The sequence below is a fragment of the Caretta caretta genome, chromosome 2 (genome assembly GCF_965140235.1).
Source record: "Caretta caretta isolate rCarCar2 chromosome 2, rCarCar1.hap1, whole genome shotgun sequence".
Taxonomy (NCBI): Eukaryota; Metazoa; Chordata; order Testudines; family Cheloniidae; genus Caretta; species Caretta caretta.
In genome coordinates this window covers 184,832,893-184,854,375 of record NC_134207.1, presented here as the reverse complement: position 1 = coordinate 184,854,375, position 21,483 = coordinate 184,832,893, and the positions used below count along the sequence as shown (strand labels likewise).

At 39.8% G+C, this 21,483-nt stretch overlaps 1 protein-coding gene across 21 annotated transcripts in view; it reads left to right on the top strand.

Moving 5' to 3' along the window:
* Positions 1–21,483, top strand: part of ARPP21 (cAMP regulated phosphoprotein 21) — a 170,932-nt gene that overhangs the window by 100,447 nt on the left and 49,002 nt on the right. For 15 of the 21 annotated variants that reach the window (XM_048838971.2, XM_048838964.2, XM_048838965.2 and 12 more), the window contains 4 exons: positions 5,081–5,250; positions 7,416–7,520; positions 9,929–10,189; positions 20,264–20,390. In XM_048838971.2, coding sequence (XP_048694928.1) covers positions 5,081–5,250; positions 7,416–7,520; positions 9,929–10,189; positions 20,264–20,390 — 663 coding nt within the window. The other 6 variants (XR_007355060.2, XR_012667159.1, XR_012667160.1 and 3 more) reach the window with 6 other exon arrangements.

The window sequence follows — 21,483 nt, the reverse complement described above, 5'->3', positions numbered from 1 at the left end:
GCATCTCCCAGGATCAGGAGTTTGTATTCTTACCTAAGCTATTTGGTCAGCTTGGGTCTGTATAATTAAACTGGAAGTTGTGTGCAAACAGGCACTTCCATATCGTGGCATCTCCACTTCTCCTTCTAACTGGAACTATGCAGTGCAGAGGCACACAAGGAAATATGAAGTAATGGGCATAAAAGTTCATCTAAACATTTGTTAACCTCAAAAACATTTGAGTTCAGATTTGAGTTGTTGAACTTGTCCTTAGTTCAGATGAAGTCTAAGCAACTTCTTGCTTTCATTCCCCCACAGTATTTTGCAGACATTATAAAGAAGGCTTGGGAGATGGGGACTGTAGGGTCGCTTTGGTGATATGGGTCCATATCAGTGATAATGATTGAAATATTATCTGGCTCTGGGTCTGCATACATTCTGTGCTCTTTAGTGGAGTTATGTTGGTTTGAGGAGGTAATAAAAACCAAGCCGTGCATAACTATTTCCCACTATACCCAGAGCTGGGAGCTGAAGCCTGTTTTCAAAGGTCTTGGCATGATTAATTCAGGAATGTTATTTGTAGTGAGGGCCACCATTTTATGTTTGTTATCTGTCTCTTTATGTTAAATAAAAATAGTTCAGTGCCAAGACACAAACCTTTTATCAGCATTGGAAATACCTTTATAATCAATATAATGACAAAAAACTGAGAGATGAGTTGAATAAAAACATCGGCTTGAAAAACCATATTAAACCAACCTTCCCGTAATCACTTTACAAGATAATCGCATTTTGAGGCTCTTCAAGATACTTCAGCATTTGTAAAGGCAGAAAAATATTTTAAGTTTATATTTATATAGTAGGATTAATTTAACAACTTATTATTGAACATGCATATGTTTGTTTTTTTTCAAGCTAAGCTGTTACAGTCTTGATTTGAGAGCCTGGTATTGGAGACGGGAGTCGGAGGATTTTAAATAAGTATTCCTTGCAATAAATGGAGGAAAAAAGGGAACAAACCAGTCATTCACTCACACTTTTCTAGTTAACAGTTCCATCCACTGTGCTGGAATCTCTTGAGCAATAAGAAAGAAGCCATTTGTATGTACTCTGCAGGCCACTTTCAAGAAGCCCTTTCGTATATACCTCAGCACACCTGGACTGGGGAGAGCAAGTGAGAGCAGCCACTGCTGCTTCTAGGAACAGTAACGGCTGAGAGGGTGTGTGCATGTTTCTGGGCATGGCAAGGATGGGGCCATAGCTGCACCACACTTGCATGCCGGTAGAGTTCTTCTGGGAGAGCACTCTTTACACTTGCTGTACAGAGGTAGCAAGTCTCACTGCCTAGCATATGCCCCCCAGCCTCCAGGGAGCATTATGTCACTCACAGGCCTAGTACCTCCCAGTAACACCATATAAATACAGTGTCTGCTCCTCCCTCCTTAGCATGCCTCATCCTCTTCAGAGGCATAACTGAGCCCTCTGTGGATATGGCCACACTGCAGTTGGGAGCATGCTGCTCAGCATGAGTAGACAGACACGTGTGATCTCTGCTCGAGCTCGCACACTAAAAACAGCAGTGTAGCCAGTGGTAGCACGAGCAGCAGCTTGGCTAGCCACCTGAGTACAAACACACCCGGACCTCCTGGGCACATACGTGGGTGACACACCCTAGCTGCTGCCTGTGCTACCCTGCTATTTTTAGCATGCTAGCTCGCTTGAGCTAGTGTGTGTCTGTCTACTTATGCTGGGAAGCATGCTCCCAGCTGCCATGCAGACATACTGTGTGTGTGGGCAGTGGGGGATGAGGGGATGGATAGTCTGTATCTGTAAAAACATTGTTCAAATAGTATTTATGTGATTTTATATTTGTTTATTAGCACATATCTGTGCTTCTTTAACACTAGACAGACTGCTCTGTTTGTTGCTGTAGCTGATTTTTAATTACAATATAATTTTTAAAAAGTAGAAGAAGCAATTCAATTTAAACAATCAGGTCCTAGTCTCAGATTTATAGCATACATCACATTGTCACTTGTGTTGAAAATAAACCCTGCTGCGATGCCTGATAATTTTTTTAAAAATACATGCTATAAATTCTTCGTTATAACTTGAACCTAAATCTCTACATCTTCTTAAAATAAAATAGAAAAGAGTTTCCATGAGAAGGAGGCACTGATACTACAAGAGATTATCAAATATTATGAACAGATAAAAGATAAATGAAAAAGGAAGCTTTGTTTCTCATAATGAGTAGATTTTTCTTTCACAGTGCAACATCACTTTTTAGCTCTGTCGTCGTCTTCTTCTTCTTCTATTAGTTTGGTTACCTCCAATTCTGTCCTCTTTTTTTATTCTCACTGCTTGGCCTTTAAAGATTTGTCCTTCCTTTCACACTGCATAGTCACTCTGACTACATGATCCTCTTATAGCATCCAGAGACACAATAATCAGAGAGACACCATGGTGTCTCTAGTCTGATGATTCTCCATGAGATCTGTAAATCTTACCAGATACGTCTCAACACCCTCTCTGATGTTAGCAATCCTCATTCTCTCTTTTAAGTATTCCCTCTTTCCTCCAGCTCTTTCTTCTTCACTCCACCTGCAAGAAGTTTGCTGATTGATTGATTGATTTTTGTGAAAGGTTTTCATGTGCAGCAATATCTCTGCTTTCCCTACTCTTCAATCCACCCATTCCATCAGTCCATTTTCATCTTCCTTCTGATCTCTCCTGACACACTCTTTGACATCATCCCTTCAACAATTAAAAACATTTTGTGTTTCATTCTTATTCCTTATCACTTTGGCTTCTCCGTCATCCCTTGCTCCCTACGTCCGAGAAATAATTAATTCCTCAGTGTTTGCAACTGTCAAACACTAGACCCTCCTTTTCATTTCCTGTTTCAAAATTTTGCACTCCATTAGCTAATGCTCCAATCTCATTTTTAAGTTTACTTCTTCCTGTCCAGTCATCTTTCTTGAATGAAGTGTTGTATTTGAAACAGTCTTCTTTGATATTGTTCTTGAGAACCTAGCATTGCCTTCTGGAGTCTATCATCTTGGTCGCATAGTTTCACTCCTAGCTGTCCAGTTGTTCCTTTTTGGAACCCCTTTCCCTCTAGACTTCTCCACTATGGTGTTACCCTTAGTGAACTTCTCTATCTATCCCTGGTGGCCATCTCTGAATTTAACTTGACAAGTCCCTTCTGTGCAGATACTAATTCAATTTACCTCCTTCACTGTTCCAGTGGTTGCTTTATTGTCTGCCTCATCAGTTCCTGGCATTCTCATAGCGGTTGCCCTTTTGTTTCAAAAGAAGATCCTTAACCAACCTCCCCCAGTCTCCCATCTCCTTTTAAGCACTTTGAATCAGAGCATGCCCTCCAATTCCATGAGGTGGACCCAAACTTGCGGTGAGGAGGCATGAAGTGCCCCTCTGTAGCATCATCTCTGCCTTCCACAGACCCTGCTGAAGTTCTTTTGTGGGGATCAGACTGCATGGTTGGGGCCGAGTGCATGCTCTTGCTGCTCTCCATGCCATAGTTGTCCTCCATAGAGCTGAGCCCCTCTTCTCTTTCAGGCAGTTTAGTCAGTATCCCTCTTCATTCTGAGTGAAACACATGGCGAGCATGCAGCCTGGAGCATTCACATTTTAAGTAGATTAGGGTACATTCCTCAGAAAGGTGGTTAACTTCTAAATCTGATCCTGTGTGTCAGAAGTGAGAAAAACAGATGGGTATTGAACAGCTTGAGCAGGCGGTGGGAGGAACTGGGAGCTGGTGGCTGATTAGGAGAGACTGGCTGGGCAGTGAGAGAAACATACCTTATGCAAGACAGCCTTGCTTCAGTCAGGAATTGTGGCAGTCGTGTGATGTTGAGGTGAGAAACTCTTTATTTCACGATCAGCTTTCTAAGCCATCGAGTTCCCCTGCATTTCCCTCTCCATCTGAAATGGAAACAAAATGAATACTGTGGATGAAGTTCTACCTTCAGTATGATGGAGGGAAGAATTTGCCCCATACATTCAAAGACACTTCTAGGGCTTCTGCGTGTGAATTTCCAGAATGGTCTCTTCTAGTCTCTTAGGACATTGTCCTCAAAAGTTTAGAGCCTTGTTTCTGAGATGTGAAACTACATTCAATTAGCAGGGGTTTTTTTCCCCCTATTTGAACTACAATGCATTAAGCATAGTCTTATGGTTTGCATTCCATTTACATAGGGATGAAATGGGCATGAATATCTTCTATCTCCAATATTTGTTCCAGGATGCAATTTCAGCATTAAGTTAATTCAGCAATGAAGCCGTTAAAGTACATCCTTGAAGTTCATTCCTTCAGCTTCTAACCATAGCATCTGGACATCTTTGGCACAGTCCTTGTAATCTTCCACTCGTTTATGCACTGGACAAAACAGGGTGCTGTAACAAAAGCGCGTTCTGGCATACGTGAAGGAGTTACGAATTTAAGTTTCATTTATGTCATGCACAGCTGTACGGTAGAGTGCATGTACACCTCTGCTTTCAGTCACTCATGTAATTGCGTGTGGCACGGCAGCTCTATAATTTATCAGCCTAGTCCCATTTTGTGCTTTACTCTGGTGTAAACTGATGATGGAATGTTTTTGATCTCACCGTTAATGCCTGTCTATGCCCCTGCATTTAAGGATCTTCAGTCGTGGCCTGAGAAGTTAGAGAGAACAAACCGGAAATGTGTTTGTGATCAGATCAGTAGGAGCCCTCCGTAATCTTTCCACTGGGGGTTGTCATTCTCTTGCTGCATGCAAAAGGCTTTGGGTATTGACTGAGGCACAAACATGTAGTCAGAAGTACCACTCAGGGATCCAATGTACATCTCTCTGGTGGAAGAAAAATGATCAGTTACATCTTAAAGTGCCATTAACTAACAGATGCTACCAGGCTCAGCAGCAAATATAAATAGCTGCCGCCTTAACTGGAAGCATTGTGAGCCATGAGCACTTTACTGTTGAAGATCAATTAGTACAAAGAGAGAGCTGCCTCCTAAATATGTGCCTGTCTAGTTTCTTTTAGTGGATGTTATGTTCTTAAAAGTATTCAGCAAATTAAGTGTATTTTGTTTCAGGCCAACCGTTTGTAAATCCTGATGGTACACCTGCAATATATAACCCTCCCAGCGGCCAGCAGCCAATTAGGAGCCAGCTTGTGGGACAGTCTCAGCAGCAGCCTTCGTCCCAACAGCAGCAGCAAGTGCAACAACCACAGCAACAAATGGCAAGTCACCTTGTCACACAGGTATGGCAACTGTTGAAAGGGGAGACCAAGCTTTCATCAAGGCTGGGTGTGTTTACCTTCCCCACAGAGCAGCACTATAATCTCAAAAAAGCAACTAGACAAAATGTCAGGGTGGTTTTTTTTTTCTTTTGAAATAAATCTCAAAAGAAAAGCTATCAAATATTTTCTGGGTGGATGGAACAGGTGGAAAGATTTTCATCCTGAAAATGATTATTAAATCAGGTGGTGTACATGCGGAAAGTCTCTAGATTCCATTTGAAAAAATTGAAATGTGACTAAAAGCCCTAATTATTCTTTCATAGAGAGGTGCAATATGTAATTTTGTAAAGGGCTGGGATACTTATACATAGCTCTGTTGATCTTTTGCTGAACACCTTGTAATACTCACAGCTTCTGAAATCAGTTGTATTGTTAACTGTTTCTAATTTCAGATTGTTAGTTTCTCTTCAAGTTTTCTTTGAGATCATTATATGTTCTCAATTATAATGATGTAATAATAATACTATTGGTAAATTTGGTCCCCTAAAGCTAATTTAGCATTAGGGGCCCTATTCTTCTAATTGTCTAAAATATTATATGACCTTCTCTGATGTAGCACCTGAGCACCTTTCCCCGTATAGTGTATGGATATGTCCCGTTGACTTTAATAGGAGGTTCATGAACATACGTACAAGCAGATAGTACGGCTGAGTGTTTAGTTGTCACATTTTTATTCTCTACTTCTCAATCTGTTGAGGTCTGCATGTGGGACAAAAGCAAAGCTCTGAAGGCTCAATAATGGACCCAGTCAGTTTGGTATAACTTCTGTCTCACTGAGGGAAATATTGGAACCTAATAATAATAGTGCTGGAAGCCTTAATCAGCGTGGTCAGTGTAAACAATATATTGGCATCTAGCCAATATATTGAGCTCTAGGTCCCAAATCAGTCCCTCTCAGAATAAAAGGGGACTTTTTATGAGAGAAACTGAGTGTTTCTTCATGGAGATTCCCACACATCACTTAATGGGTCTGAGAGATTTTTACCCCCAAATCTCTCAAGAAAAGCCATCCACAAACATTATCTAGAGTCCAATGGCTCTAGCCTCTGGATGTCCCCCAGATTTGTCGCAGTAGTGTGTGAATGGAGTCATGTTGCCAGAGAACTTTCAGGGCTCAGCTTTTACAGAGGTGAGAGGTTGAATCCATAAAACAGTAAATGCAGCCTAAGGTTCTATGAACTTATCATTGTATATACATCAGACCAGAGAGGGGGCCCTGACTGATCCAGCTGAATATCAACCTACTCCGTTAGCATGAACCCAGAACTACATGGGGAGCCCTCTTTAAGGCAAGGGAAGGGGATAGACAGACAGTACTGCAGTGCCCTATTTATGAACAGAGAGCAGTCCGGATTTGCACATGGAGAATTCTTCCACATGTAGATCTAAGGAGACTCATTCTGGTCCCAGATCACCCAGGTGTAAATCCAGAGAAACGCCACTGAAGCCAGTTTAGTTAATCTGGTTTTACTGAGTACAGAATACGGCCTAATATATATAACCTCAATTTAAAGATTCAGCTCTTCCCAATAATTTATAACCGAAAAGGCAGAATAGTACCAAGCTTGTGTAGGATTCATGTAAATGAGAGACTAAAATGAGAGGAATGCTAAAGCTATTCCTAGGTAAAACACCCTCCGTATTGTTCTGTATAAACACTTTCTTTCATTTATCTAAACATCTCCTCTAAGTAACTTGATAATCTCAATTTTGTTGTTACTTTTCAGCTTTATAATCATTAGTTTTCTACCTATGAAACACTCTGAGTTTAAATCAGCCATTAACAGAAAAATTCATATCTATGCATATGCTGTGCTTTTTCCCCTGTGATCTCTGTGAGTTATAGCATCTTGCTTTAGCATGGCAGCACACTAATAATAAGAAAATAACCACGGTTTTATTTGTGTATCTCATGAACTTGAAAGTCTGTTAGTCAGCAGAAAACAATAACAAAGAATCACAGGATTGAGGGACCAAAACGCAAGCTTAAAGTCACAGTCACTGATCTGTTGTCTTTACCTGAAGACAGGTCACCTGCATTACCAGAGCTTTAGTTCCAAATAACAGTGTTTTGCTATTATCTAAGTCTTGGAGTGTTGTATTTATTGTCTCATTTTATTTTGTAGCCTGTTCAGGCTTTGCAGCCATCTTCCCAGACAGTCCAATATCCAGCTGTTTCTTATCCACCCCAGCATCTCCTGCCAGTCTCTCCAACGCAGCAGTTTCCTGTGGTACTACAGATTTTATTTATTTATTTTTGTGGTGATAGTTGATGTGGGGTGGCTGAGGTGAGCATGTGTATGTTTGACAGCAATGTGTAGGAATGCAGGACAACTTGTGTTAAGGTCTTTGTAAATCTCTCTTTTATCCAACACTTCTGGAATACTTTTGCATTTTATGTCCACAAAGTTTGGAGGAAAACCTCTTATGGATGTGGTGAAAGACTTGTGTGACATGCTTCAGAATCTGTAGAAACCATTGTACTCTAAATCCACTGGCTGAACTTATTCCATGATCATATTGGAGCACTTAGATAACAGAATATCTGTGAAAGAGCTGCAGCTCTAAAGGCATGTGGTGTACCATGCATCTTGACAAAGCACTAACGGACATGGAGAATAAAAATAGTGTACCTCTGGAGTCTGAATCTGGCCTGATGCTTACAAGGTGAAAATTATACTATTGTAGAATGAAACTGACATTTTAGTAGGTGGTACAGGATTCTTTTGTCCTCTGTCTTTCTCTCTCATTTTTATTTGTGGCTGATGTCACCTGGTCATGTGAAAAGGTAGAAACAAAATGGAATAATGCCTTTGGGACCAAATAGTACTACTAACACATAGGAGAAAAGCACTATGTTTAAAGGCTCAGTAGTGGCTTATTCTACCCATCCACACACACTGGAAACCCTGTGGAAAAATTGTTGTCATGCATAGCAGATGTGTGTCCCAGCTAGCTCCCATGACAAGTATGTGACCATCTGTTTCATAGTGTCTCATTCATAGAAATGGGTAGAGGTAGATTAATAATTGTTAATTTATTAGCTGAATTCCTCATTTTTCTCTTTGTGAGTTGTCATAATTGTTTTTCCAAATTTACTTGTTTAAAACTATTTGCCATCAAAGCAGTGGAAGCTGTGGGTGCGCCATGTTTCTGATATTCAGGCAACTAATTCAGGTACCTAAGAATGGATGCAGGAGCCTGGATTTAAGCACACAGGACCAGATCCTGGCCTACAGTTTTGAGAATGATGGCCCATGATACCTGTTCCCAGATGGAATTAGTGTAAACCTTAAAAAATGACATTTCCTGTGACTGTGAATTTGAAAAATGGCTTACAGCAAATATTCTGGTGTATTTATTTAAAAATTCACACGTCCTTTTCAAAAGCTCTGCCAGTGAATGCATTATGCTAGAATATTTTTGGAGAGTGAACATAGTAAGGGTATGAACACAATCCAAGCAAATTCATTTAAAAATTCATAGGACTGTTTGAGGGGAAAAAATTCTTTGTGGTGTTTGCCCTCTTCAGTAACGAGGTCTGAGCAAGCAGTTGGGGAACACAGTCTGCATGTTTATGCACAATGCAATAATAATATTTTCTTATTTCTCAATGGAACGAAGCTTTCTTCAGGCTGTTTACCTCCAGAATGCAGGCAAATGTTAAGACAAATGGACCTATGTAGGCAAAGCCCTTAGGGCCAGATTTTTAAAGGTATTTAGGCTCCAAATTCCCATTGATTTCACTGGGGCTTAGGCATTTAAATACCCGTTTAGAAATTCACTCTGAACCCTCACAGAGTCCTATTGAAGGCAATAGGAGTCTGCTCAGGCACAGCGCTCCACTCACATGGATCATTTTATAAGGTCAGGGCCTGATGCTGTTTTTACACCACTATACACATTAAGGGTATAATCTGGCTCCACTGAACACAAGGGAAGCATTGCCATTGATTTAATTAGGGGCCTGGATTTCACCTTCTATGCTTGCTTGGTATCTTGGTCCCTGCCCTAGCTAGATGGTGGTCCTAAGACTACTATATTACATGTTTATTAAAACCAACTGCATAAAAAGTCTTTAACTAGCAGTTGAGAGCTGCAAACTGCTCAGTCTCCAGATTACATATTTTTACCTAATATTCTATTATCCTGTATGGGTTGGGATATTCAAAGGAATCAAGGGTGCCTCAATCACACTGAATTTCCCTTGGGATACTTACAAAATCCCAACTCTAGTTATTAGAGTATCCTTGGTTAAGGAATACTGTGTTTGTGAGGGGAACCCATAATTACAAAAAGTAGTGCTTATGTCCTTTCCGTTCAAAATGTGTCCCTTTGAAAGCATTAGAGTTCACTAGTCTTTAGAATATGGGTAGGATTAAAGAATTCCAACCAATGAGGAGCTGCTGTTTCTCCATGTGGTGTAATTTACCTTACAGTCTGGAAGCATTTTTCAAGCAGTTTTCAGTGTTTTATTTTTATTTTCTATTTATTTTTGTTGGTTACTCTGAGTTGTTTGGTGGTGCGTGAATTTATTTTCATCTGCTTCTCATGCTGTTCTTAGAACCTGGCTCTTTGTTTTTCAAATGTCTACTGCAAAAATCATGTTGATCATTTTCAACTGACTTTTGCCCCACAGCGAGATGACATGACAACACAATTTAGCCAGATGAGCTTAAGTCGTCAGTCATCAGGAGAGAACCCCGAGTCGCCTTCTGGTCCTGTCTACCCATCACCTATTATACAGCCATCTGGCCAGCAGACTGGTTATGTCATGGCATCCCCAAGTCAGCAGCTTCCCCCAGGAAGTTTTACAGGTTCAGGTCCACCCGTATCGCAACAAGTACTGCAGCCTCCCCCACCACCCCAGGGCTACGTACAGCAACCACCACCTGCTCAGGTAAGTAGAATTTTTACCTCTTTATTGTGAGTTTAGCACATAGCTCCAAACTCTGGGACTTCTGTATAGCATCATAAATGGAACATACAGCATAGGCTGGGGGGGAGGGGGTAACTGGAGAATATCTTTTCAAGGAATTCACAGCTACTGTGGAGCAGATTCTTTTTGGCAGTGGGAAGTTTCCATCATTTCTGTTGTTTCATTGATTCCAACAACTACTCCCTCCCCCACCATCATTTTCTGAGCATTCATCTGTGTTCCAGGCTGTATCTGTACATGAATATGAAGGAGGAGGGTGAACAAACATTCAGAGTGCCTTTTCTCCTGTGAGCCACATGCATGCTAGCAGAGGTAGCCATTCATCATATTTAATTGACTTGAACATGTAAGACACCACAGATCGGTAATTTTTACTGTCTTCCTGAAGACTGATTATGTTTTACTGTTCGCCACCAAACATCCATGGATGTCTCCTGGGTATCCTTGCAGAACACAGAAAGTGATTACTGTCAAGAAGTAAAATGCACGGATGATTTTCTGGCCCATTTTCAAGGTATACATTTTAAAAAGTCAAATTTCCAACTTAATTATAGAAAACTGCATTTAACGTGCAGCTTAAAATGCTAAAATGTCATTAGTCGGGGTGGGGGGAGGTGGGGAAGTTGTTTTATCCTCTAGAAAAATATTTGTTTAAAAAAAATCCCACCAAACACTCTAGCATAAAATGATTTTAATCTATGGTGTTGTTTCTGTTAGTTATTCCTTATTGATGATACAACTGCAGTTGTTGGTATGTCTCTGCACTGTTGTAATAACAAAGAATGTGGATTACTAAGATACTTTTAACAGACTTGGGAGTTACTGTCTCCTTATTTTACTAATTATTAGTACAGAAAATTAGAAGAGTAAGGGCTGTTCATGCCACAGAAGATACAGTGGCACATGATATTTCTAAGTCTAAATATGGTGCAGCTATTTGCCCCATATATGTAATTTCCTGAGTAAAGAGCTTGCAAAATATTTAATAGAGCTAAAATATTTAGCAGCAAAGCTTGGTCTTTACATGTGGAATTTGCCTATTTTTCAAATTGCAAAAATTCCACAAAAGGGCAGTGTTATGAATTCATTTTATTATATAAAATATTACAAGAAATATTTTTCACTGTGTAGCGATTTGCCAAATGTCCAAAATTTACATGTGTGAGTTTGGGGAAGCGGGGGACAGAAGAAGTTGTCATATCCCCTTTTCCCCCACCCAAACTACATTATTTACATGATAAGCAGAAAGCTAAAATCTTACAAGCTGCTCTGGGTTCTGTTCCCACATCTGTCACTAGCTTTTCTTAATACTGTGTGTTCTATAACATTTTCAAATATTATTTAATCAAACTTCAGAACACTTCTCCTAGTGAACTAGATAAATATGAGCCAGCTCTGTTTTACAGACTGAGGTTTAGAGAAGCTAAGAGATATGTTTCATGGCTATTACAGTGAGTCAGTATTAGAATCAGGATTAGAACAAAGGTCTTCTGTCTCAATGGGCCATGTTGATGCTGCTGTACCACTGACTGTGTCTTGTCAAGTCACTTAACCTTTCTGATCTTAAATTTCCAAATCTGTAAAATGGGGATAATAATACTTACCTACAGGTACCTGCCTACCTGTGGCAAGGATATTATAATCCTGTATATTTTTGGATTTCATGTATGGATTTCATGTACATTACCAACATTTCTAGGGCTGGTAGGGAAGTGAGGTTGGAGGCACTGTGTTCTCATAGATTAGCCATAGGATTTTGTGTCAAGAAACCGGAGTTCTAATTGTGCTTCTGACACTGGCTTACTATGTGATGTTGTACATATCACTTAACTTCTGAGCCTTAGTTTCCAGGTCTATAAGCAGGGGGTACTGATGCTTATTTCAGAGGGGCATTGTGAGACAATTAAATAATGTTAGTAGAATGTTATATTGGTGCAAAGCATCAATAATGGATTAAGACTACCTTGGACCCGGATCCAATCCAACCAAGGGACCCGGCTGCAAAATTACCTATTCAACTGTGGCTTTCCTGCCTGTCACATCTGGCTCTCCAGTCACCATGGTGAACTTTAGACATTGGACATTTGGATCCAAATATTGTGGGTCTGTGAGCCCCCTCCCAGCCTGGGGCCCAGAACTATGGATCCTCCTTTAATTCATATTTTCAAACAATTGTTAAGTGGTGAAGATGGGAACTAAAAGGGGGGGGGCTATGTTAATTTCTCTAATCCATAGGATTTGGGTAGGAGAGAGAGGACAGATACCAGCCACCAGCAGCAACTTCTTAAAAATTCACAACTGTGAATTTTTGTGGGACAATGGCTTTTAGCGTCTGCACATGGTTAATTGTGAAGACTTTTTTCATTTGTCTGATATGCAAAAAAATTAATTTTGTGGAGAAAATAATAAATGACAGATTTGGTGTTCATTTTTACAAAAACAGATTACGCCAGTTTTGCTCAGCTCTAATATTTAAAGACTTTTTGAAAAAGTGTTCTCAAAAATGAGGTTTCAGTAGCACTGAACTGCAGGAACAAAGGACAATGTAACTCCATATGTTTCTGTACTGTCCTTTTTCATGATTTCTTCATTGTAAGGGAAATTCTCAAATCAAAAGTAGATGTTCATTATCAGACTGAACATGTTTGTCTTTTGAAAGGATATTGTAGGTAACGGTAATTTTGCGGGCTGGGGGCCCTTGGTTGGATAGGATCTGGGTCCAAGGTAGCTGTAAAGAAGTACAGTTCTTCTGTATTATTATACACTATAATTAGTGATTAGAATAAAACAAAAAAGTGTTCTGTGTACCCAGATGGAAAACATATTCCATATATCAATTGCATTGCATGTTTCATACCATCTGTTATACAGTATGGTGTGTACATGGTCATCCATATATATCTTTATACCTAACTGACCATGTTTTAATTTAAAATATATGTACCATAAAATGCATTTTAAATAGTGTCACAATTAATTTATATAAATATCCATGTGAGGCCTCTCATATTATGCAGCCACTCAATCATCTGCTCTGAAGTTGCTGCTTAATTGTGTTCGTGTAGCTAAGCGGTCGTTTTGAAGATAACTTTCGAAGTATGAACCAAAAGTTAACCAATAAATGGATGTATGTTTCTCACCTGTTCTGATCATGTCATGCCCTTTTGAATCCTTCTACTGACTTACCTTTCCTCTGCATGAACTTCAAACTTGTCCTTGTTTTCAGTGCACTTCGCAGCTCTGACCCACTGTTGTATCCATGGCATTTTTAATCACTTGTCACTTTGGTATCTAAGCATTATGTATGAAAGCTTTGTATTGGTCCAACTGATTCGGAGGATGGGTAGAGCTTCAAGGATTGGGACATAGAGCTGGAACCCACAGAGCTGCTGGTGGGGAGTGGAGCTCTTATGGAAAGGCCCTCTTCTACTGTAATTAAACTTTAATATACATGGAGATAGTTGTATTAGAGTGCAGGGATGGGATTCCCCTGGATTCATAGATTCCAAGGCCAGAAGGGACCACTGTGATCATCTAGGCAGACCCCCGCTTCCCCCCCACCACCCTCCCCCCATATAACCCAGGCCACAGAATTTCCCCAAAACAATTCCTAGAACAGACCTTTTAAGAAAACATCCAATCTTGATTTTAAAATTGCCAGTGATGGAGAATTCACAATAACCCTTGGTAAATTGTTCCAATGATTAATTACTCTTACCATTAAAAATGTACACCTTATTACCCGTGTGAATTTATCTAGCTTCAACTTCTAGCCACTGGATTGTATCATATCTTTCTCTGCTAGATCGAAGAGCCCTGTTGTTAAATATTTGTTAGCCATGAAGGTACTTACAGACTGTGATCAAGTTACCCCTTTAAGCTTCTCTCCGTTAGACTCAAAGAGCTCCATCTGTTTAGCTCATCACAATAAGGCATGTTTTCTAATTCTTTAATCATTCTTATGGCTCTTCTCTGAACCTTCTCCAATTTATCAACCTCCTCCTTGGATTGTGGGCACCAGCACTGGACATAGTATTCTGGCAGTGTCAAATACAGAGGTAAAATAACCCACTCAACGCCCACTCAAGATTCCCCTATTTATGCATCCCAGGATGAGTAATAAACTGGAGATGCGGAATGGACTGAGTAGTCCGTAGGCTGCAGATGTAGTGGATTGTTCCAAAACATAGCTATATAGCAGTGGCAATAATGGCTAGGAAGATGTTGCTTTGATAGAGTAGGGAAGCAAAATGGGACAAACTGTGACCCATACGCTCTGTGTCACAAAGACCTACCCTATAAAATCAGCATCTTCCTAGCTACTATTGTCTTTGCTGTGTAGCTGTTTCTTACAGTAGACCTTGAAATCTGAATAACTGATCCAGGGTGAAAGCTTTTGTGGCTCTCTGTGGGAGGAGAAGCAGAGAGACTAAATAAACCAGTTAAGATGCTTATGCATGCAAAAAATGTTATAATGCAATAATCAATGTAATGCAATCAATGTAAAAGCACTTCTGAGTCATAGAAGTTGCTGTCGAATTTATACCAATACAGCAGAGGCTTCAGTCTAAATGGCTAATTAGTTCCTGTAAATATAGTGGCAGTGAGGTTTCTAGTAGTTTGCCTCTGGTATCATGCCACTTGAATACAGCAGGGCATTGAAAATTTGGGAGCAGGTCCAGCCAGAAAGAAGAAGAAAGAAAATTGTCCAAGCCTGCAAGCCTAAAGAGATCTTACATTAATATATTAAAGTTTAATTAATGCTGGCTCTATTACTAGTTCTAATGCTCCCTTTCCCATTCTTCATCAAAAGAGGAACCGACAGATATTAAAGTCATATATCTAAGGGGGGGGGGGGAAGCCCTTTGTCATCTTCTGCTTCCTCCTCCCCCACTGCATATTCTAAATCTGGTTAACAGATTCAATATTCAGTAGCATAAACATAATGATCTGTTGTTGTCTAGCCTCTCCTGTGTGGGCTTTGGCATCATCCTGTGAGAAACAAGTTCACTAGTGGAAACTAAGAACAGTGATCTGATCTGGCTTTGCTTTTCTCCATTTCACTGGCAGATTCCTACTTTATTTTGCTTTCCATAACCATAACTAGGCATTTCTGGGCCTGGGACAAGCAAGCATATTTGCGTCCCATACTGTTTTTTCGTCATTTTTCCTCCCCATTTTTCGCCCCCTTCCACCCCACCCCGCCCCTCCGGCTTTGCATCCTGCGCAGCTGCCCCGCTCGCCCGCCCTGGTTACAGCCCTGTCACAATAATACACCTCGTTCATCCTGGCTGTTTTCCTCTGATGCTGACAGCCATTCTGACATGCTCATGGCCCAAGCACTCCAATAAAGGACCAGATCACCATGCTCCGTGAAAACATCACCAGCACTGACCAAAGGGCAAATTGTCTCTTCTGCCTGCATGCTTGAGGGGATAAAAAAATTGCGCTGAGCAGAGAGATAGTAACAGAAGCAGCATCCCTCACAGGAACAAACCACCCTTCGGAGAATGGGATCACAGATGAGAAGGACATAGGGCTTGGAGGATAGTAATGCTTCAGACACCGTACACCCATGGTTCTCTGATGGTGGTCAGTCTGTGTTAACTTCACTTGGTTCTTCGCCTGTGTTGTGGAAGCTTATCAAAGGGTGTGGGACTAGCAGTCAAGAAATTTACTCAGAAAGAGGCAAAAAGCCTCCATGCACGTGGTCCTTGACTCATGCTTGGGAATGTTTACTAGTTCTGGGGGACATACCCCCTTATTATGCCACACAAGGGACTCTGTCCCCCTGAGAGAACAACTCACAGATCATTAAATCTATTTTCCTGCCCTCAGCATGGGAGTAGCCAGCGAAGAGGACAGTAAATCCCTAAATTAAGACAAAGGCAAGCCAGCCACGTGACTGGGAGGCATTTATGTATCCAAAATCTCTACAGGTCAATGTAGACCCTGTAAATTCTCTTATGTAAGTGCAGTTGCGAGTTACACATGCCTATTGAGAGAATTTATATTTTCCACCCCCCCCCAGCAGAACTATTAAATATGATAACAGCATTACAACTGGTTTCATTAATAATCTCTTGAGGAAGGTGTAAATTCAACTCTAACCAAATTTGTTGATCACCTTTAGAATAGAAAACATACATGCAGACAGACTCAAACTGTAAATTGACCAGGAGAGGTTAAGAGAGTGCAGTATGCTGAACAAAATGATTTTCAAATAAATGTAAAGTCCTGCCCCTAGAGTGAGAAAGTAAACAGCACACCAACAAACTAGAGAAAACCTATCTGGAAAGCCATCTTAGAGGGACCCGAGGGTGATGATAGATAGCAATTTAAATAGGAACAAAACAAAAAAAAGCCATTGCTGTTCACAGAACTCTGTACGTTATACAGGGGATCACATGAAATATGTCAAAGTGATAATGTCATTCTACATAGCACTGGTGTGAGTGTCCTTGGAATATTAAGCACAGTCTGGCACAGTTTAGGATAGATAGGAAGAAAATATGTTGGAGAACAAAAATTACATAAGGGTTGGAGGTAAGATGACCAGGTAGCAAGTATGAAAAATGGGGATGGGTGGGAGGTAATAGGAGCCCATATTAAAAAAGCCCCAAATAGCCGGACTGTCCCTATAAAATCAGGACATCTGGTCACCCTACTTGGAGGACAAAACACGCAGAGAGACTGAGTTAAGCTTAAATACTGTAGTTTATAAATAATTATTTATTATTAAATAATTCAGTAAGTAAGCTCAAGAAGGAAATGGTAGCCTATACATGGCTTCAGAATAACAACATAAATGAAGAAAGGGGATTTTTCACAATGTTAGGAGGCAATGAGTTGAAGCTGAAGAAGGAAACATTTAGGTCCAGTGTACACTAGAAAAAGGGTTTGATGCTATAGTTATATCTGTACAGCTATAAATCTATAGAGCTATAGCTACACTGGCACACCCTCCTAGTTTAGGCAAAGCTTTGGCCAATATAATTTATACCAGTTCTCTGACTGAAATAAACTGTGCCAGCAAAAGTTGATAATGGAAACCTAGCCTTAGATTAGGGGAAAAGCTGTTAACATCAAGTAAAACTGGGCATTTCAGTAGACTAGCCGGGAGACGGTAATGATTTGTAGTCAAGCACAAGTAAAAGAAGATGTTTGTGGGATTGAGGTAGCAAATAATTCTGCAAAGTGCAGGAGGTTCAGGCTAGATGATCTAAGTGGTCTCCTTGGTATCTATGATTCTATGCACTCTACTGTTCGTTAAAGTAATACCACGGTGGGCAAATATCAGTCTTGGATTACTTTTGGGGGGAAACTGTGTCTGTAAGCTGAAGGAGAGCTGTACAGAAGACAAATTAAAGTATATCCCACAAGATCAATAAATCACTGATAGTCAGCCTAAAATCCACTTTAACCTATGTCTATATTCTGCGTCAAGCCTTTTTTTTTCATGTCTAGTCTTTTAACAAAATCATCTGTTCTTAGCAAGTCATCCATGCATGATTACTATCAAATTCAACCATTAGTCACCCCAAATTAAATGATTTTCCATCTAATGCTCCATGCCACTAACAACATTTTTCAAAGTGATAGATTGTTGTACTGATAAGCTACTAAATGGAGTATATAACAAACGCATTCAGTTCCAGTGAATTAAAAAAAAATCCTTGTAGCTACAGAGATGAGTTAGTTCATGGCTGTACAGTACTTTTAAAAATGTTAAGTGCTACTGAGTGTTATTGCAGTTATTAGAATGGTCTAAGCAGGTTCCCGACCTAAATTGTTTGGGCTACATTTTTAATTTAATACCTATGAACTTTCCATGCAATGATTAATGGCAAGAGGTAACTCATATTGTTCTCAGATGGCCATTTATTTTTAAAAGTTTTAAGAGTGTAGCCACTTTTACCCGTGGTGAGTTTGCCTTACTAACCTTGTCCTGCTGGGGTAAAATTTGATCATTCATTTAAAACTGGGATTTTTCCACACCAGACAGTTAGAGAGCTTTCATTAGATCTGGGGACAAATGTTCCTACACTATGCCCATCACTTGTTTTGCAGTATTCAAAGATAAAGCACAGTTCAAAGGCAGGCTACAATTCAGCATTACTCCATGTTATTCAGAGCTTGAATAGTGTTCAGATTAAATGTGTTCAAATTAAAGCATTCATGGTTTCATTCTGGCTGGTTGTACCTCACGAAACAAAGCAACACTATTTACGTGGGTTCAAAAGAAAAAAACATGGGCAAAGATTTGATATCTTGTCCTCTAAAGTCTGCCAATTTGCCTGGAGTTCTCTTCCCTTCAGCCACCTCCCCAAATCCAGGTTCCCTGATTCTCAGTCTCCCTTCTCCTTATAATTCCTTGTGTCCTTTCCCCACTTCCCGTCTGTGGTTCACCCTCATAAACTGTGTCCTCCCCTCACTTTCCTCCTTGTAGTTCTTCCTGTTCTCTTTTTTCCTGTAGTTATCACCATTTTGTAAAATAGTGTCCACTGGGAAACTTCTGTGAGAGTTTTCGTGCAGAGCTATAGAAACAGTAGCCAAAATGGCACATCTTGAGGTGATTATGTAGTGGGTAAAAAACTTAATTAGTCCCCTTTCAAGTACACTTCCATGTGCCACCATGGCACTGTATATTTCTGTAACTTAGTTCTGTTGCACTTGGTAGTTTTTCTCTGGTGATAAAGAGCCTTGTATCTCTGAGATTTTTAGCCTATTTTTAAAGGGATTCTGTTGACTCTTTAAATACCTGTCATATATGGCCTTATTCTGTTTACCATTACTCTCACTGAGCAATACTTACTCCATGAGTAGTCCAGTTATCTCCAGTGGAACTACTCCTGAGCTAAGGTACTGCTCAGCATGAATAAAGGTGGCAGAATCTGACCCACATTTACTAATTCCCTGTTGTATTAAAAATAAAAAGTATTTTGTGTCTCTTTTTTGAAAGAAGCCAAATACTGTATGTGGAAACAAATATAATTCCATTGGTTTATAAAGAAGCACAGACATACATTTCAAATAGTCTAAGAACAACAAAAGTTCTCATGAAGATCTTGTAGGGGTGCCTCTGTATACTTTATATTTTATTTTATTTATCATAGAATTGTTCCAAATGAAAATGAGAAATATGGAGTGCTACTGAACTCACTAAGGGCCAGCGCAAAACTGTTTAGTTCAGATGTCTCTGCAATGATGATGAAGAGTGTGCAAGAAAAGTCACTGTGTTCAGTTGACCTCAACTTGCATTTTCAAATGTGTGGTGAGGCAGTTTAGTATACTCTGTTCTGTAACATAAAATAGCAAGCAACACTAGCTAACTCAATACCTACTAAAAGCTTTTGCAAGAGGAGGGATGCTAATAATTTTTAATCCGTAATATATTCCTGCCAAATGTGCTAGAAGCTTTAAAGGGAGAGATTCATGCAGGTAAGCATTTATCCATTAAAGAGGGATAAGCTAACAATGGAGATTCTCTTTCATACATACAAATATCTCACCTTTATACAACATGCACATTTTGACTCCAGGCCACTTCTGCTCTCAATTGTCCATTTAATCTTTTCCCCAAAGTTTATTTAATTGTTTTCCATATGGTCTATAGTACATACATATTAGCATTATAATTTTGTGCAATATGGTACTTCTGTGATTTGCGGGGGGGGGTCTCTTGTTTATATGTAACATTGCTTACACAATTTTAAAAAATAGCTGCTATTTCTCTCTGCTTCTCTCTGCGACATTAAATTAGTTGAGAACAAAGTAATTCATTATTTGAAAAACATTTTTATTCATGTTCCTGCTTCATTTAGGGTTTCTCAACTTACACAGTAACGTTGTTTAGTCCTTAAGACATTGATAATCACATTGCAAGAGAAAATTAGAACTAAGTGACAGTGCTTTAAAATGTACTATGTAAATCTTTTCTTTTGATGATTGTAAAACTAAACTACTTCACGTGACTTTTTTCTGTATGTCTTCAGTTTCTGTCATAAGTACTTAGTCTGTTCTTGCTTTCCACAGATGCCAGTGTATTACTACCCATCTGGTCAATACCCTACCTCAGCAACTCAGCAGTATAGACCCATTGCCTCAGTTCAGTACAATGCACAGCGGAGTCAACAAATACCCCAGACTGCACAGCAAGCAGGTATTTGCATCTGTTACTCATTTCTTCAGCAGTTCGTGTTGCATTTACTGATGAACCTATTGATCGTACTTTAATTTTGGGCTTGAAAAGCTAGCATTGAAAATTGGCCATTTCAGTAAGTTGAAACAGTCAAAAAACAATTTTGCTTGGAAAGCCGTACCGTACAAGAAAGGAAAGCACACTTCAGTGCTGTCATCTAGTATGCGTCACACAGCGTGGTTCTTACTGCATTAATATGTTACATTTTGGATAAGAAGTAAGACAAGTAGCAAATTACTGTGATCATTCATACTTCATTGGAAAGCCAAGAGTGACATTTTAATTCCTTAATCATATGTGGCCCCTAAACGTTTTTAAAACAAGAAACCAGTAATGGAAACATTTAGGGGGCATTCTGCTCTGCAAAGCTGAAACTGTATCTGTGATATGGAGCGAGCCAGATAAAAGGCAGTCTTTAGCTTGGTAATAGTCCACTATTTTCCTCCTTTCGAGGTTAGTGTTCATGAAAACAGCAGACAATGAGGTGCTCTAGAGTCTGTGTGGCACCCACTTGGATGTTAGCTACCTGCAGCGATGGGCAGTTGGAAGGGGGGCCGTTACACTGTAAGAGAGTGAGTAGCAGGTCTCACAGTGAACCGGTCTCTTTTCCTACTGTGTCATGCCACTCCTAATTAAACCATATTAAGGATGGGGGGAGACAGAGTGAGACTGATGTTGTTTGATTTTATTTGTGCTGGTGCAAGGTTCTTTGAGTTCCTAATGAATAAACAAAGCTTCTGTAAAAATCATTGATTGTCTGTTTTTGCAGTGCAAACCTCCCCCATACTGTGTCTCAGACAAGTATTAACTTTGGTCGGAGGGATTGTTTCACCACAGGGTACACAATCATAATTGTGTCATGTAGGATAAAGCTTGCTGTCTGTCTATTACTCTCTAGCTCCAGAAATGCAAATGGTTTGATAGAAATTCCTGTGAATTTTGTGGTGGTTTGGTTTTTGTTGTTGTTGTGTTGTTTTTTTTTTTAATGGAAAATCAGCTTCTCTGCCAAGGCTTTGATCCACAAGTCCTTTAAGATAAAAGTCAATAGCATAGA